The following is an 18,502-nucleotide window of genomic DNA, read 5'->3' on the forward strand; positions in this document are numbered from 1 at the left end:
ATATCACTCTATAGTGTACTTGTCTCAGTCCAGAGCACTAAGTGTCATTTCTGTCAGCTTCTTGGTTTTTCTGACACCAAGAGAAAAAAGGTGACAGGGGAGGGAGCTCCAGCACACAGCCTGTGAATGACAGTATCCGTTCTGTCCCTGTGTGCTGTGTGAAGGAGGGGGGTGTACTTTCCCTGCAACCAGCTTTCAGACCTCTCCTCACCAAGCTCTGAGTGTGTATTTCAGCTCTCTGACCCCTGTTCTCTGACAGCTCAAACAAGCTTTAAAAAAAATTCTGAATTTCAAAGGGATGTATAGAAGAGATAGCTGCTAATAAACAGGCTCAACATATGTAGGAGGCTCCCAGTTCACTTCACTGGGTAGATCTAAGGGTTTACAACCACTTTTAAGTGTCAACTGCATATCCATATTCACTGATTTACAACACAAATACTGCCTAAAATTAAAGAATCATGTATTATACCCCTCACAACCTCATATTGGACATATGCTAACAACCCTAAAGCAACTGTATGGAATCTGTATAATGATTAGGAAGCACAATGGAATTATTTACAACGCACTTATTAAAGTGTTTTTAAGGGCAGAATGTTTTTTAACCTTAGTGTATTCTATGCAGTAAGGTAAAAAAAAAATCTTCTGCATGCAATTTCCTCTGAAGCCCCTCTTAACCCCTTACAGCTGCCCCTTTAAGAGCTTTAGAATTCTTGGAGGCAGGGTGGGGCTTATGGTCATGTGACTGCCGTGATTGGCTGTCACAGTGGCCACATGATCAGAAAGCTCCCGGAGCTTTCAGTTAGCTGCCGGTAACTGTGCCTCGGCACAGCTCTACTGGCGCTATTGCAATCAAATATGCAGCTGCTTGGCGCCAAGGCCTGGCTGCTGAGAGGTTGCATATTTGTGTACATTTGCCGCAGAGAGGTTAGATACATACCAAACCCGGATCTTGATAAAGTGATGTGTACCACAGCCAAGGCTCTCTCGGCTCTCTCTGCTCGCTCCCTCCTCATTGGTTCAAACACAGTAAATCACAGTCAGTGACAAAGGAGAGGGGGGCTGGGCCGTGTTCTGCTGTGTGGACAGCCTGCTATGGGGGCACTCAGTAGGAGGGAAAGCCAGGAGCGCAGTTCGGGGGGGGGGGGTACCAAAAGAGGAGGATCGGGACTGCTTAAACATTACACAAAGCAGTTAAGTATAACACGTTTGTTGTTTTTAAAAATTAAAAAAAATGAGCCTTTACAATCACTTTAAGTTTAAAATGAACCCTCTTTTTAAATTTGTTAAGGAAATGCTAACATTGCTGGTTGTAAGGCAATGGTGTACCTCATTGTTTTTTTTATGAAGGTCGCTTTGGTTTATTTTGCTACTTTACTGCATTATAACTGGATTTTGAGTTAGGCTTCGGTAATTAAAGTATTCTGTGCTTCATGAAAAAAAAAATCAAGTTGAACATGAAAAATTCTCAAATAATGTAGTTTCAAGTCAATTAAAGCTTTAACGGTTTATAGTAGCTAAAGTGAAATTTTACTATTCTGTTACTATTCTGTAAAAACACTGACCAACAATAAATCCAAGGTATAACCATAGATATATAAGCGTTTATCATTCTGACATAGTAAATCTGAATGGCAACTTTCTTGTACAGAGCTTTATAGCCACCGGCACATATAGCCCGAGGTCTGCTGTATCCCCCAATGACCAATAGGAAAAAACGAATCAGTTACTATCAATCAGAAAAAAAAATACTGTATACATCAATGACTTTACCGGCAAAAAGTTTCTTGAGGTGTGACTGGATGACTGTGGGGTTAGTGGACTGGCCCAGTATCTCAAGCAGATCATCATCTCCGATAAAATAAAATCGGGGGAAGGCTGAACGCTTTTCCTGTTAAGACAAAACAAGGGGCACATAGTAAAGTATGTTCTGGGAGAATAGGACACTGTATGTGGGACAAACACAGGCATGTTATACCTCCAAAAACTCATTCAAGGATTTCTGGCATCTCTGAAGCTGATCCAGGATAGTTATCAAAGAGTTTCTTATTCCAACCCGTGATGTCAACATTGTCACTCTGTTGTCTCTTTTTATATCTGACATTATAGACCTGTTTATAATAATAAAAAAGCAGAAGTGACAAAATAATACAGTATATTTACAACCTTTAATGCCGGTTCACATTTGTGTGATGTGGGAACGCTGCGAATATAAAGCCTGTTCCCGCATCGCATCCGCACCCCTGGCAGTTCACACTGCCATATGCGATATGCTGGGGGTATGAATTAAAAGTTAATTACACCCCCAGATCAGATCGCATATCGCAGTGCGATCTGAAAGTTCGCACAGAATCGGATGGCACTAGTGTGAACCACCATGCGATCTGATTCTGCTGCGTACCAAAAAAAAGGGTCCTGTGTGTCTTAGTGCGATTGCGGTGCGAATTCAGCCATACAAACTGTATGGCTGAATTTGCACCGCACAGACATCGCATGTAATTTTAGGAGCAGTGCGCTCCGAATTACATGCGATCTCTGTGATCGCACAAATGTGAACCGGCACTCAAGCACCCTGTGTTAAGTTATATTAGAGGGCTGGCAGGCTGCCAAGATTCTCTGCCTATAGCTACATAGGGGAACAAGGGCTTTTTTTTTTTTTTTTTCTAAGTGCTTTGAATGCTTGTTCAGAATATGTACAGTGGAGAAAATCATTATTTGAGCCCCTACAGATTTTGGAAGTTTGCCCACTTACAAAGAAATGAAGGGTCTATAATTTTTATCATAGGTGTATTTTAAATGATATAGACAGAACATCAACCAAAATCCAGAAAAAAACACATGATACAAATGTTATAAATTGAGTTGCAGTTCAGAGAGTAAAAATGGGATTTTTGACTTACCGTAAAATCCATTTCTGATGTTCATTGACGGACACAGCACCTGATCTTGTTAACCATTGGGTTATACTGTCCCCTACAGGAGTAGGACACTAGGCAGAAAAAAAAAGTCTGGCTACGCCTATGGGCAGCCCCAGGGGATATACTCCCTCTCTCTGCTATAGGTACTCCATTTTGTTACCAGCAGTGTCAGAAGAATTACAACTCCACAGAGGGGTGGGTGCTGTGTCCATCAATGAACATCAAAGTAATGGATTTTATGTTAAGTCAAAAATCCCATTTTCTCTTCCGTTCATTGACGGACACACCTCCTGATCTTCCTAACCATTAGGACATCCCAAAGCAGTGTTAAACATGAGCAGCGAAAAAGAAATTCCCAACGCTAACTATAGCCAACCAGATAAACATGAGCTCAACCAAAACAACTGGCGCTCACCGAAATAAAAACAATACACCCTCAAAGAGGACCAGGTCCTCTAAACACCAACCTGCAAAACCTTGCAGCCAAAGGAAGCATCCGCAGATGCCAACACATCCACTTTATAGAACTTTGTGAAAGTGTGCACCGACGACCAGGTAGCTGCCTTGCAACCCTGCGTCACTGACGCCTGATGACGGAAGGCCCAGGAGGCACTGAGCACCCGAGTAGAGTGCGTATTGACAGGGAAAGGAGGACCCTGATCCTTGATGGAATAGGCCTGAATCACCATCTGTCTGATCTATCTGGGAATGGTCGCAGAGGAAGCGGACCACCCCTTTCCGAGGCCCATCCATAAGCACCAATATGGAGTGTGATTTCCTAAAAGACTGCCAGGTACACCCTGATCGCCTGGACCACAACTAAAGCATGCAAAGCAATCTACTTAGAATTGTTTTGGCCTGGGGCACAGGGAAGGCAACACAATGTCTTCATTCAAATGAAAATCAGAGACGACCTGAGGAAGGCACGACAGACAGGGGCAAAGAACCACATTATCACTGTGAAACACCAAGTAAAGTGATTGACAGGGTAACGCCGCCAATTCTGACACCCTGCACGCAGAGGTGAAAGCCCCCAAAAAGGCCATCTTCTGGACAGCGTAAGCAGGGGAATCTCCCAAAGATTCTTGAAAAGGAGGATTCTGGAGGACTGAGAGCCCCAACTGGAGTTCCCAAGGTGGCAACAGAGACCGCACTAGAGGGGTCAAGTGCCAAATCCCCTGAGGAAAACTATGCACCAAGGAGAATGTGGCCAAGGGCAGTTGAAAGAAGACCGCTAAGACCGGCACCTGACCAGTGTTGGGCATGTAACTTAAAAAAGTAATTAGTTATAGTTACTTCTCACAAAAAGTAACTGAGTTACATCAGTAAAAAAGTAACCAATTACCAGGGAAAGTAACTATTGCATTGCTTTAAAAAAATAATCAAACATGTCAAATAACTTGTATGCCCCCAATATTAAGTATGTTAAATGAATGAAATGAACACTTAATAGAATCAATTTTTATTATAAAACATTGTACAGTAATCTACACTATTTTAATAATGCTGTGGGACAATGAGATGTGGTGAATCCTGATTCCTGAGTGGTACCTGCGTGGTATTTGCTGAGTGGTACCTGTGTGGTATTTGCTGAGTGGTACCGGCTGCATGGTACACTGGTACGGTACCTGAGTGGTATTTGCTGAGTGGCACTGGTACCTGCGTGGTACACTGGTACACGAGTGGTATTTGCTGAGTGGCACTGGTACCTGCGTGGTACACTGGTACCCGAGTGGTATTTGCTGAGTAGCACTGGTACCTGAGTGGTATTTGCTGAGTGTTTCCGGCAGTGTGGTACACTGGCAGTGGGTACCTGAGTGGTATTGCTGAGTGGTACCGGCTGGCTGGGTGGTGGTGGTACACTGGTACTGGCAGTGGTATCTGACCTGAGTGACTCCTGACTGAGTGGTATTTTATTTTTATTTTTTTTACTCGAGTGGTACCTACTGCTGCTGGTGGTGGACTGTGGTGCTAGTGCACTGGTGGTGGGGCACTGGTAGTGGTACCTGACCTGAGTCTGAGTCCTGACTGTGGAATTGTTTTTTTTTTTTTGGTACCTGCTGGTGGTAGTGTGGCACTGGTGGAGTCTGACTCCGTCCTCCTGTCTGCGACTGTCTGGACACCTGTGCTGTCCTTTCTGTGACTGTCCTGACTCCTGAGCAGAGTGCAGTGGCTGTGGACGGTGGTGGTGGTAAGTAATGGAGAGCTGGGGTACCTGCTGGCTGGTGCACTGTTAAAACCAGGCCTCAGAGAGGAGTGGACAGCGGCCGGGTTATAGAGGAGTAGAGGAGTTACTACTACCTTCTAGTGGTGGTAGATGTAATTGCAGTAACGCCGCTTAAGTAATGGGAACGGCGTTAGGGTCCTTTCACACGGGCGGTCCGTATGTCCGTTTTTCCTCCCATCCGTTGGCGGATGAAAAATGGACATAATGCATGTCAATGGGATTGCAGATGTCAGCGGATGACCATCCGCTGACATCCGATTTGCGTCCTTTCCGTTCAGTTCCATTTTTTGAGACAGAAGAGAACCCTATTTTTCTTCTGTTTAAAAAGCGGAACGGATGCAAAAACGGAACAGATGCAAAAATGGATGTCAGTGGTGTCATCCGCTGACATCCGCAATCCCATAGACAAACATTATACCCTCCAAAAGTGCATCCGTGTCAGTTTAAAAAAAGAAAAAAATAAAGTCACTGAGCGGATGAAAAAACTGAATGGACCGTGTGAAAGGACCCTTACGGAGGAGGGAAAATAATCAATTAGATTACTAGTTACCTACAAAAGTAACGGCGTTAGTAATGCCGTTTACTTTTAACGCCGTTATTCCCATCACTGCACCAGACCCTTGATAGTACTCAAGCCCAGTTTCTGCTCAACCCCTCGTTGAAGGAAGGTCAAGATCTGAGCCAGCGGAAAAAAGAGCGAGGATGAACCCCAAGAGACTTACACCATGCAATGTACGTCTTCCATGTACGATAGGAAATCTATTTTTAGGAAGATCTACTATCTTAACAGCTTTGGAATCACCGACCTCTATCCATCAGCACCTGGCGTTCAACAGTCAAGCCGCCAAAGCCAGCGGCTGTAAAGAAGGATGGAAGATTGGTCCTTGGGATAGCAGATCCTCCCTGAGAGGAAGCTACTAAGGAACGTCGGTGGCCAGCCACACTAGATAAGCGTACCAAGCCCGGCGAGGCTAGTCCAGAGCCACTAAGATGATGGGAATCCCGTCTGCCTCGATCCTGCAAAGAAATCTTGGCAGAAGCCTGAGAGGAGGGAAGGCGTAAACCAGACGATACTGACACTACGGGGCCACCAGCGCATCCGTGGCGTAGGCCAGAGAATCACGTGACTGAGCCACAAACCTCTGCAACCTTTCTGTTGAGCCGGAACGCCAACAGATTCCCCTTGTGGATGCCCCACCCAAGACACAACTGATGAACCCCACCGGATAAAAGGACCACTCCCCTTGGTCCAATGCCTGCTGACTGAGGTAATCCACCTGCTAGTTTTAAACCCAGAGGAGAGGATGGGAACGAACCGTTCTGCCCACCTTAGAATGCTGGCTACTCCAGAGCCGCCAGGACACTTCTTGTGCCCCCCAGTGATTGACATTTTCAGATTGAATGCGCACTGAACATCCCTGAAGATCCATCGAATGTCCCAGGCACAGTCTGATCGCTCGGAGTACCAAGGAATTGAACGGTAGTCTGGACTCTTTCAGTGTCCAGACCCCCTGAGCAGAAATTTTGCAGAGGACGTCTCCCCAGCTGGATAAGCTGGCACCCATGGTGACCACTGTCCAATACAATGGGAGGAAGGATTTGCCCAGCCTTAGTGCCGAAGAATGAAGCCACCATATCAGGGACTCCTTCATTCAGCCGAATTGGATTGTCCAGAGACTGCGGATTCTTGTCCCATTTGGCCAGAATCTCCCTTGCAGGGGCCTCGTATGAAACTGCGCAAACGGAACCGCCTTGAAGGTAGACACCATCAGGCCCAGCACCCACATGCAAGTCCGCAGGGATGACCATCTGCTGGACAGCAGGCAACAAATTACAGTCTGCAGTTTCTGGAGTTTGTCCAGAGGAAGGAGCACTCTGGCTAAAGCCGAGTCCAGAGTCAGACCCAGATATTCCAACTTTGTGGACGGAACCAGAGCAGACTTCTGAAAAATCAGAATCCAGCGAAACACCCTCGAGCTTGTATTGAAATTTCCATGTGACTCCGCTCGCAGGCGGAGGTTGTCCAAGTAGCCCAGTAACGCGATTCCCCCATTGGCATAACAATGCTAGCACCGGGGGCCAACACTTTTGTGAAGACCTGAGGAGCAGAAGCGAGACCAAAGGGTAACGCCACAAAGCCTGCGGAAGAAAGGTACTCTCCCCCCCCCCCCCGTGAGACCTTTAAGGATGTCATCCAGGATAGCACAAAACAGGCGATCTCCTTGAAAGGGAAGATCAGTCAAGGCCTTTTTAGAAATCTGGTCTGCAGACCAGCATTTGAGCCAAAAGACACGGTGAAAGATCACTGCTGAAAAACAGAGAGCCGAGCCACATCCAAAGAGACATCACAGGGAAACTGCAGCCCCTGGAGCTGCTGGTCCACCAGCCTCACTTTCAAACCAGCCAGGGTGTACATATTGCAGGCCACAGCCTTCGCCTTCCTGTCAGCCGGGTCCTTAAAGGCCGGGGATTCGTCAACCAGAATCATGGTTGCCTTGTTCGATCTGGAAACCAGAGGGTCCACAACAGGTGGAACAGTCCACTTATTAAGCAAGGACTCCTCATATGGCTATCACCTAGCAAAATCGCTTAGGGACCCCAAGGGCATGCTTTGGTCGTCCCCACTATTTAGTGACAATTCTGTCAAAATAGGAGGGGAAAGGGAACACCTTTTCTGTTCTGGGTGGCTTGTGAATGCCAAAGGGAACCTGCGCCTATGCCGCAGCTGCCTCCTCCATCTTCAAGGTCTCACGCACAGCTACAATTAGTGCATCCACCAGCGCCTTTTCGTACGTGGTTACAGAAGGGGGGGAATCCTCCTCACTATCTGAGGATTCAGGGCGCGCGGTTGCAGACCCAGCAGGGTGACCTACGTCCGCGGCAGCCAAATCAGATTCAGGATCTGAGAAGCCAGATGAGGCAGGGGAAGGCGGCGGCGCTTTTTGCGATCCCATCACCCAAAAGCCACCTCCACCCGGGACACCAAGGACTCCAGGACCGCTGTCAGTGCATTGATGAATGGATGGGACCTGGAGGGCCCCGCAGCCTCAGATGAGCCCAGGGATCAGGTGGGGAGATGTGCTCCAAAGACTCCATGAGTCACCAGGGGGACCCCACAAAAAAGTGTAAAACACTGCTAAGGGACAACCCCAACCGTGCTGGAAGCCCACTCACGTGACAGCCACAGAGAACCAATCGATTCTAGTAGAGAGGGGGGAGAACCCCACCAGACTCATCACTTCGCAGAAGCCAGGCACCAGGAGAATCTGCACTGCACGAACGGTGATCAGGAAATGAAAAGATCCAGGAGTCAGCACCAGTGGATGAGGAGGGTCTCCCACCGCCGAAATCACCGCCCAGAGGGCTCTACTGTCATGGCCGCCGCTTTTTCAATGGCACACCACTGAAAAATGGTCTACATGGACTACAAAAACATGGCCGCCGTGCATTAATCACACAGGCTACATCGCCAGCACCCTGCCCCCACTCTAGGCGGTGGACCAGGCCACCCCATAGCCCCAGCATCAGTGAAGGGGGGGGGCGATGAGGGGCATGACGGCACACAGGGACCACCAGACTGATGAGGGGGGTGCTTAAAAAGGAAGGAGGGGAACCCAGGGGTCCGACTGTCCAATGAAGGGGCCTGCATCCACCCCAAAACCCTCCAGGAGGAGAAGGGGGACAGCTACTCACCATACCAGGAACCAAGTGGGCACCGATCCAGACAGAACCTAATCTCCAACTAAATGGGAGGCTGTCGGCCAGGAGGAATGCTGTGACTCGGTCTGAGACCCGATCATATGTGACCTCGCCAGGCGTTTAACTTGCAGGCCAGCCCCTGTCCGGTGGGGCTTTGTCGTGGCTGACCTAGTGTGGAGCTGAGGTCTGCGCACGCTAACTGGCCAGACTGGGGTGACCACTGGATCTAGATTAATTAGTCCGTCGCCCAGTCCGGCAGTTGATTGTAGATCTAACATGAAAAATCCAGGAGAGAAAAATTCTATCTAAAAAGAAAAAATTGCCAGGACCAGAGAGATCCCAGCAAGGAACTAGGTCCTTACTCCTGACTAGGCAGAAAAAAATACCATACATATAGCAGAGAGAGGAAGAGAGAGGACTGCCCATTGGTGTAGCCAGACTTTTTTTTTCTGCCTAATGTCCTACCCCTGTAGGGGGCAGTATAACCCAATGGTTAAGAAGATCAGGAGCTGTGTCCATCAATGAACAAAAGAGGAAAGTATTTGATCCCCAAGTAAAACATGATTTAGTATATTGTGGAGAATCCCTTGTTGGCAAGCACAGATCTAAGACATTTCTTATAGTCGGTTACCAGGTTTGCACACATCTCAGAAGGGATTTTGACCAACTCTTCTTTACAGATCTTCTCTAAATCCTTAAGATTTATTGGCTGTCACTTGGCAACTTGAAGTTTCAGCTCCCTTCATACATTTTCTATAGGGCTAAGGTCTGGAGACTGGCTAGGCCACTCCATAACCTTAATGTGCTTCTTGAAAAACATATTGCCAAGGCAACTCCTTTGTTGCCTTGGTGGTATGTTTTTGGTCATTGTCATGCTGGAAGACCCATCCATGACACATCTTCAGTGTTCTGGCTGGGGAGTGGAAGAAGGTTCTCATCCAAGATTTTACAATACATAGACCCCTCAATGTGGCAAAGTCAGCCTTTACCTTTAGCAGACAAACCGCCCCAAAGCATCATGTTTCCACCTCTGTGCTTGCCTGTAGGGATGGTGTTCATAGGGTCATAGTCAGCATTTTTCTTCCTCCAAACACGGCGATTTTAATTCATACCAAAGAGCTCAATTTTGGTCCGATCAGAGCCAATCTTTCTCTGAATCATTTAGCTGCTCATTGGCAAACTTCAGATGGGCCTTCCTAAGGAGGGAGACCTTGTGGGCGCTGCAGGATTTCAATCCATGATGGCGTATTTTGTTACCAACGGTTTGATTGGTAACTGTGGTCCCAACTGCTACGAGATCATTCACAAGCTCCTCCTGTGTAGTTCTGGGCTGATCCCTCACTTTTTTCATGACCATCCTTACTCTATGAGGCGAAATCTTGCATGGAGCTCTAGAACGAGGAAAATTAATAGTTATTTTGTATTTCTTCTATTTGCGAATAATCGCTCCAACAATTGTCTCCTTCTCACTAAGCTTCTTGCTGATGGTCTTGTAGCTCATTCCAGCCTTGTGCAGGTCTACAATTTTGTCTCTGATGGTAAGGTTTGAATGGAAGAAAGGGTCTGTAGACAGGTGTCTTTTATACACATAACAAGTTGTTGTTAGGAGGACCTTCTTAAAATTGACAGGACTAATCTGTGTACCACATGAGCACATACTGTAGCCATTGTATGAGAGCCAGAATTATTTTTGGTTGGTAGAGTATCAATTTATTATTTTACTAACTTAACTGCAGCTCAATTTATAAAATTTGTCTTGTGTTTTTTTCTAGATTTTTGGTTGATGCTCTGTCTCCATCATTTAAAATACACCTATGAAAAAAAATATAGACCCTTCATTTCTTTGGAAGTAGGCAAACTTACAAAATCTGCAGGGGATGCAATCGGTATTTTCACCACTGTAAATACTTTAGTCTAGGCACGGGATCGCCAATCGACAGCTGTCAGAATACAATGTCCAGCAGGGTGGATTCCTCCATCAACCTGGAGGAATTTTTTTTTTTTCCTTCAGCCCACTGGCTAAAAGAAAAAAAAAAAAAACTATCCAACTATAGCGAATGTTTGTGTCTGCATAGCACGGTAATGAGAATTTCACATGAAAACCATCAATAATCTGGCAGCATATCATCAAAATGCAGCAATGCTAATCTACACAAAAAATATACAGCATAATCTAAATAAAATTCACGTATAATAGCTTATTTGAAAGTCACATAGAATCATCTTCATCTTGAGTTATAGCGAGCAAGAAGTTGGCATTATGAACAGGCATAACAAGCTCTGCGGGGACACATAAATCTGAAGTGTCACTATGAATAGTTTACTAATATTAAACAAGTAGGGAAGGTTTTCTTCCTTCATACCACATAAATTACAGCGCGTACAATTTCTGTTTATGATCGGAAAACCCTCAAGACTAAAAATCCAGCAAGTGCCAACAAAATGTGAAATAAAATATCTTATAGGTTGCACCCATGCAAGTTATAAAATCAAAGATCCAGTAAAGTCAAAGTTTTATATTAAGAATATATATGTATCACAGTCAAATGGCCTAGTTTTATCCTTTTTTTTTTCTTTTTCATTTAAATATACAATCAGCGGCTTAAAGTAAATAGCCCTATCAGTAAGGTAGGGATAAGTGCACTTAAAATTCACTTATTTTGCCCCCCTCACTGCGCTAAACTAGACCATCCTCCCTAGATGAATACTTCCTTTGGGGTTCTACAGGGCTGTCTTCTGAAGCCGGAGATACTCAGAAGATGGTCTTCTAGAACCCTTTGGGAAGCTACTGTGAAGGTGCAGCCAGAATACTGAGGATCTGCTGGCTAGATACAAAACAGTGAAGTCTGTGACTGTGGCATCTCAGTAAATATGTATAAGTGGATGGGCAAAAGGGATTAGTTCATTTTGCCTGAAAGTGCACTTTTCCTTAAGGACCCAGTGTTATATTTGTGGTGTGCTAAGGTGTGTTATGACATGCACAACTATGTGTTATGTTAAGGCAGCCCATTCATTTAAACAGGCCTCCTAAAAGACCAAAACAAACCAAAAGAAGCACTTGTGTTGTTGTGAACTACGTTGCTAAAACTAGTGCAAGTGCATTGTGAAAGGCCTGTTGGGGCGCCATTCAGAATGAATGGAACAGCGGCGCACTACCATGCATAATGGGCGTTGCTGTGTGTTACCGCAATGCATTTTTGTGAATCCAGCCTTGATGCTTTTTAAACCTTGTTTCTAAGCTTGGCTTGGAATTATAAGGAACGTGTACTATATATGGATGCAGAGTCATATTTTCTTGTCATGTATATTACATCGCAAGGTAGCAGCTTTGTCCCTTACCCCCCCCCCCCCTCAACCCTCAACCCCATAGTAGCCTGGCTAAACTGTAGTGATTCAAGTAAAACTTGATATTGAAATAGCCAATACAGATCAATGTCAGTAAATGTACCCAAGCATATTTAGAGGTACATTAGACTCAGATATATCAGCGTAACATTCTACTGTGCAAACAGTTATATACCGAAAGTCTTCGTCAACTCTGTTGAAACGAGCTTCTTCTCTGGGAAGGGCTCCACGACCAAAAATGGGCTCCAGGTAGACCCATTTCCTCTGGATCTGGTTGAGATTTTGAAGATACTCATCCAATTCTGCCAGTTTCTTCTCCCAGATGGACACTTTATCCTCAAAACTTTTGTAGTAGGGAGAGTCTTTCAAAGATTGGAGGAGACAGCGGTGGTCTCCCACCTGATTGACAATGTCTTTCCAATCTTTAATCAGCTTTATCACATGTTTATGGCTGTCCTCATAATCTGTTAAGGTAAACACTGCGCCAGTCCCCCATATGTCGAGTTCTCGTAAGGCTTCTCGGATTGTTATTTCTCCTTGGGCTCGGCTATTCAAATCCTAGCAATTTTAAAAATACATTAATTGTGACAATATGTAAACAGGATGATACAAAGAGGAAACAAAACCCAGTCATGTTTAGGACCTGTGTTGATGCCAGGTGGGTTTTCCATTCCCATACAATTCTATGGGAATGTAAAAACTGCTTATAAGAGGTCAAATGCAGGTTAGATGGAGGGCAACAGTACGTACAACGCACCTGTAAATCATTTAAAATATTAGAATAATCTCAAGTTGATGCCATCAACATAGGCTCCTAGTCAGATCTCAATGCATACAGGTTTATGATCTATCGACTTTTTGTCATTCTTACACATCGGTGCGGTCATGTAGTTCCAAATTGTGCAACTACAAAACATTAAGAAATTTCTTAAACTGAATCTGTAGTCATTTTAGAGATGCCAACATGTGGGCTAATACACTTTGTATAATGCCTCAGAAGTCCTAAAACTTGAGATTTTATTTTTATGCAAATCTCACATAGCTCATGTGTTCACAAAATCAGCCCTGGCCCCTCATGTGCTTCGCTCTTGTCACATAACTATAAATCGGCAGCTTCTTTGGTCACCAAGATGGTACAGGTATGAGCCCTTGACCACAGGCGCTGCTGGAAAGCTCCCTGAGCTTCAGAGTTAACGAGGCACTGTACATGTGTGTGCACACTTGCTGGTACCTCTAGGCATCTGCTTTTAAAATGTGCAGCCCAATTACCACACTTAAACTGACAAGGATACTTTAACAAGAACAAAACCGACAGTGTTTCCAACTGTCCCAATTTAAGCTAATCACAGATGTGCAGTTGCAGTTCAGCACTGACTCAACCACTAAAGTATCTTTAGGTTATACTCACTTTGAGTTCTGAAGCATTTGATATTATCATATCAGATACTTTTAGTAAATCTCCAAATAGCAACTTTTCCAAAGTGGTTCCTTTTGGAAGTCCAAGGAGTCTAAAGAGGTCAAGCCAATGGTCTTGTGACAAGTGCTCACCACGAACATACTTGAGGACAGGAACCACCATCTGTGAAAAGACCAGCAGAACAATATTTAATTTAACAGCCAAGCACTTAATTCTGTGTTAACTATGCAAATGAAAAATAGCAATATTTATAGATCATTATACTTGAGTGTTTGACACAATTTTGCTGCATAAATGTGATGGGACTCAGCTGTTTGCATGTAAATGAATCTTACTAGACTGGTTTTCCTTTTCCATCAGCTCTGCAATCAGATATTTTAGCCTTTAGAAGTCCTTGCCCTAATGTCTAAATGTTTCCAGGAGGCTTATCGGCACATAGTGAATAGCACTATATACTGCAAAAGAACTTGCTGCACCAATCATGGATAGCCAAATACGCTTTGTTAAAACTGAAAAGGCTACAGCGGCATGGCTGTGGATTGATCTTTGTTATAATTGGAGAGTTTTCCTAACCTACTTTTTAAACACTAACATTCTTTCAGCATATGACTAAGAACTGTTCTCCATCAGCATCAGCAAATTAGGTGCTGAACAACTCCATCCTCCTATAACCATATATGCACAGGAGCCTTACTTCAACCCCAAAGGGCTGCACGCCCTGTAAAAACAGAAGCTTGGCTTTCAGTTTCTTGTCTTTTAGGAACATAAGTTATACCAAGCCTAAAACACATAAAACCACTTTAAAAAAGATACAGGTACTCACCATAAAGTCCACTGAGGGAAGCAGGTCATTTTTTTGGGTAATACTGCCACCTACAGAAGGATTGAACAACGGCATCCAAAAAAACTATAGCCTGGCCCAGGATAACACCTCCTACTATCAGCATTCCTCACTTTTGTAACAAAGCATTACCATGAACATAATCAATAACAGAGGGTGGGGTAGACTTATGTCCTTCAATGGACTCAAAGAAAACAGGTTTTACAATGATTACAAAAACCCAGTTCTCTTTCTCATTCACTGAAGCCACAGGAAGCTTTTTCACCTTAGAAACTTCATAAGCAGTCTAATTGATGGGTGGGCAAAAAACAAACAAATGCTAACAGGCCCAAGAAAACTAGAACATATCTGCAATGCAAAGAACTGCCTGAAAGACCTAATGTCAAAAACTGCCATCAGAGGAGGCAGCAATATCCACCGGGAAGAACAGAGTAGGTGGCAGCCTTGGAAATCTGGGAAACATTTTTTTGGTCCTGGAAAGCCAAAAAAGCACTCAAAGATCTAGCAGGAGTTTGCCTTGAAAAAAAAAAAAAGGGTGAAATCCAATTCGTGAAACCATAAACTTAAGTGATGTACTGTTTGAGCCACCCAGAGATTGAGATGAAAAAAGAAGCCAGTGCACTGTTACAGGGACCATTTGGGATGAATTATCTAAAGAGGAAACCGGGTGATAACCAGGGGCTACTACCTTACAAAATGTACTTTTAATAAATATTTCAAGTACAAACCCAAAAATATAAAGAGTAATTTTCCCTCCCTTTCAAACCTGGGTGATGCCCAAAAAATGTGAACTAGGCCAGCCAATTCCCCTTATTTCCCACCATTTGGGATAACCAAAAGGGAATCGGTTCTTCTGAAGCAAGTAGTGACTAACAGAGACTCTCACATCAAATGGTGAACTTCCATTTGTTGAAATGGAGCTGGACAGAGGGAAGAATGATGTCCCAGTTAGGTGAAAGGCAGAAGGAAGACCTGGACCTCAACACCACCTTGTCTCTGTGCAAAACCATAAAATGTTCCCTGCAGGTTAACGTCACCAGTAGACACTCACCTTGCAGATATTTGGGGCTGGAAAAAAAAAAAAAAAAACACCACCATGTAGGTAAGAGTAGAGAGAGGAAAGTCTCTAATAGGTTCAATCAGTGGTTTCTCAAGTGCAGAGAGAATCATATTCAGACCCCCATCAATTCACAGGGAAACGCTCAGGGAAAGCTATATTGGAGACTCCCTGTAGAAAGATCCTAATCAAGAGGGAGAGGCCAACATCTCAGAAACAGATTATAAATGACAGAAATTTGACCTTTGATAATTCTGGTTGAGGCCCAGCTGTAAGAAAGATTCATCCCATGGAGAATCTTCTTGGGTGGAAGTTCCAATATGCACACCATGTGAAGTATGCCTTCCATGTCTGATGATAGACCCTGATATGAAACAGGGAAAACAGGACTGCTCCCAAATAGGGTAACATCAGACTAAAGACTTCAATGCAAATGTGAAGAGTATGTTGATTGAAGGGCTTGAATCTGACACTGGCGAGTTGGAATTTTCCAAAAGAAACACTCTAGCCTGCGCCGGGTCCCAGAATAGACCCAGATTCTCCAAATGATAATTTGGTTGCAGCAATCATTTCTAAAGGTTAAGGATCCATTCAAAACACTACTTTCTGGATGGTCAAAGCCACATGGTCCGACAAAGCCTGCTTTGACTGCTTCCTCAACAGGAGATGTCTAAGACTGGCCATAGATGAATCGAAATTTGACCAGCTCAACAGGGAACAGACAAAATTCAATCAGTGTGTGGCTATCAATGTTTATAAGAAGTTAATTGTCAGATTGACTTCTGATGAATGAACTAGTTGGAAAACTGTCCTTGATCAGTGGCTGCAGCTGCCAATTAGTGTATTCTGACAGCAGTCGGTTAGGAACCACTGTCAGTACACTGGTTGGGGGGGGGGGGGGTAGAGAGGGGGATTCGTCATCTACCCTAATTTAAATGGATGGAGGAAGTTGTTTTGTTTTTTCAGATCACTGCCTGATCATGAACAAACTTTCAATGGCCAGCTTACATATCCAACAATGGGGAAGCCACCAGAGCAAAGCAGGGCTAGTAGTGGGGCCAACACCTTTGTGTACACCAGAGAGCAGAAAAGAGGCCAAAAGGCATAGCAACAAACTGGTAGTGTAGAGGTCCCAAAGCAAAGTGTAGGAAACGCTGATGCATTGGCAAGATGGGGATATGCAAGTATGCATCCTTGATTTCTATCCAAGCTAAAAATTCTCCCTAGTGAAGGGAGGCAATGACAGATCTGGTGGATTCTATTTAGAATTTCTGAGCTCCAATTAACTGCTTTTAGATCCAAGATGGTAGATGCTCATTTTGGGTTTGAGAACAGTGAACAGGTTAGTGTAAAAACCAACAAATGTTCTGCCACAGGACCTAGGGCAATAACATCTTGATCCGGAAGACCTGAGAGGTTTTGATGGAGATCTGCTAATCTTGAGTTACACAGAAAGGTTGGAGGTAAGAAATTAAGGAGGAAGCAGGGAGTAAACCTTCCACTTAAAGTCCTTAAAGACTACCTCCAGCACCCTGAGGTGTCTAAGATGTAAGCAGTCCATGTGTCTACAAGGGTTAATAAACACTTTTCCCCCTCTGGAAAGTGGAAATGCACCTTCATGCAGAAAAATGTTTGCTTGAGGATTTGGCTCTTAACCTTTAACCTTGCAGGTGGGCTTGGAGCAAAGCTTGGGGGACCTGGATGCAGATAATGTGAAGTGGAGAAACAAAACAGATGTTTTTCAACTGATACAGAGGGAGAATACTTAGCAGTCCATTTCTTAGGCTTCTTCTGCTGATGGGTACTCTTGCCAGCAGTAGCTTTCTTAATAATGGTATCCAGAGTAGATCCAAGGATATGCTTCTTAGATGCGGGTTCCACAAAAGCTTAAAGCTACAAACAATTGCATTAAACATTCTAATACCAAGGGTCAACCACAGGAGAGGGCTTCAATCTATTTATCAATTGAGTCAAATACAGGGGCATCCTCCACCAGTGGTCACTTTGTTAAGGTAGGACACTGATGGATCCACAGTGTAGAGGGCCTACTTTTTGGTCCTCATCAAATTATGTACAAGGCTGATAAGCACTTAGAGGGTGTTTCCAATCTCAATAGATGGAAACGTGGAACAGCAGGTGAATTTAAAAAGTATTTGTGGTCTAAGGGCTCTAAAAGACCCTAGATGAAGGTCAAAGATGGCCAGTGTCCCTCAATGGAGAAGAAAGAAAACATTGAAAAATCCTTTTAATTGAAGTAGTACTCTTATTTATGCCATTTTTCCTAGAGCTAAATTACACATGGGACACTTACAAACATTCCCAAGTGTAACATTTTTCCATAGCTAGGTCAACTTAACTTTGGAGATATTTATAAACTTAAAAAATAAACATTCAAAATGGATTTATACATGGTCTTCATGTATACTGTAGTCTACAAGAAACCACTTTTTATGATACTTGGGCATTTAATGAAATGATCCATGGACTGACACAAGGTACTAACAGTAGTGCAGATTTGTGCATGATTATTTTACTGAACTGATGAAACTGTTCAAATTGGACCTCAAAACATAATAAAAATGAAAGGCACTGCACCCTGGTTGCTATTTGCACAAAAGGCATTAGCTGCATGAAGATTGTTTGTCTACCTATGTCTTGAACAAAATAATACTGGTAGGTACTTACCCTACTGCATATGTGTTTGTATACCTATGATATGATTATCAGACTGTTAATGCATTCAGAGCACAGAATGCTGTAAGTAGCCAGGTGTCCCATGTAAAAGGCTAATGTATGTATTCATCATTTACCCAGAAAATCTTTAGGATCCTAACAAAATGGCTAATAGATATACAATATATACATTTTTGGTTTAAGGCAGCAAAAAAACATGTAAAGTGAAAACTCTGAGACTGAGTGTATTATTGGGAACTTTAAAGTAGAAGTTCAGCCTAAAACTAAACTCTCTAAATCTACTTGCAGCCACATTCTAGGA

General features: G+C 43.9%; 1 protein-coding gene across 1 annotated transcript in view; it reads right to left on the bottom strand.

The window, feature by feature from the left end:
- The window catches only part of DYNC2H1 (dynein cytoplasmic 2 heavy chain 1), an 807,725-nt gene that overhangs the window by 683,573 nt on the left and 105,650 nt on the right, over positions 1–18,502 (bottom strand). Inside the window, exons 25-28 of the mRNA XM_082246437.1 lie at positions 13,601–13,771; positions 12,368–12,750; positions 1,982–2,114; positions 1,763–1,894 (exon numbers count right to left, since the gene is read on the bottom strand). Coding sequence (XP_082102563.1) covers positions 1,763–1,894; positions 1,982–2,114; positions 12,368–12,750; positions 13,601–13,771 — 819 coding nt within the window. The remainder of the gene's footprint in view (positions 1–1,762; positions 1,895–1,981; positions 2,115–12,367; positions 12,751–13,600; positions 13,772–18,502) is intronic.

This window comes from Pelophylax lessonae, assembly GCF_965119305.1.
Source record: "Pelophylax lessonae genome assembly, chromosome: 2".
Classification (NCBI taxonomy): domain Eukaryota; kingdom Metazoa; phylum Chordata; class Amphibia; order Anura; family Ranidae; genus Pelophylax; species Pelophylax lessonae.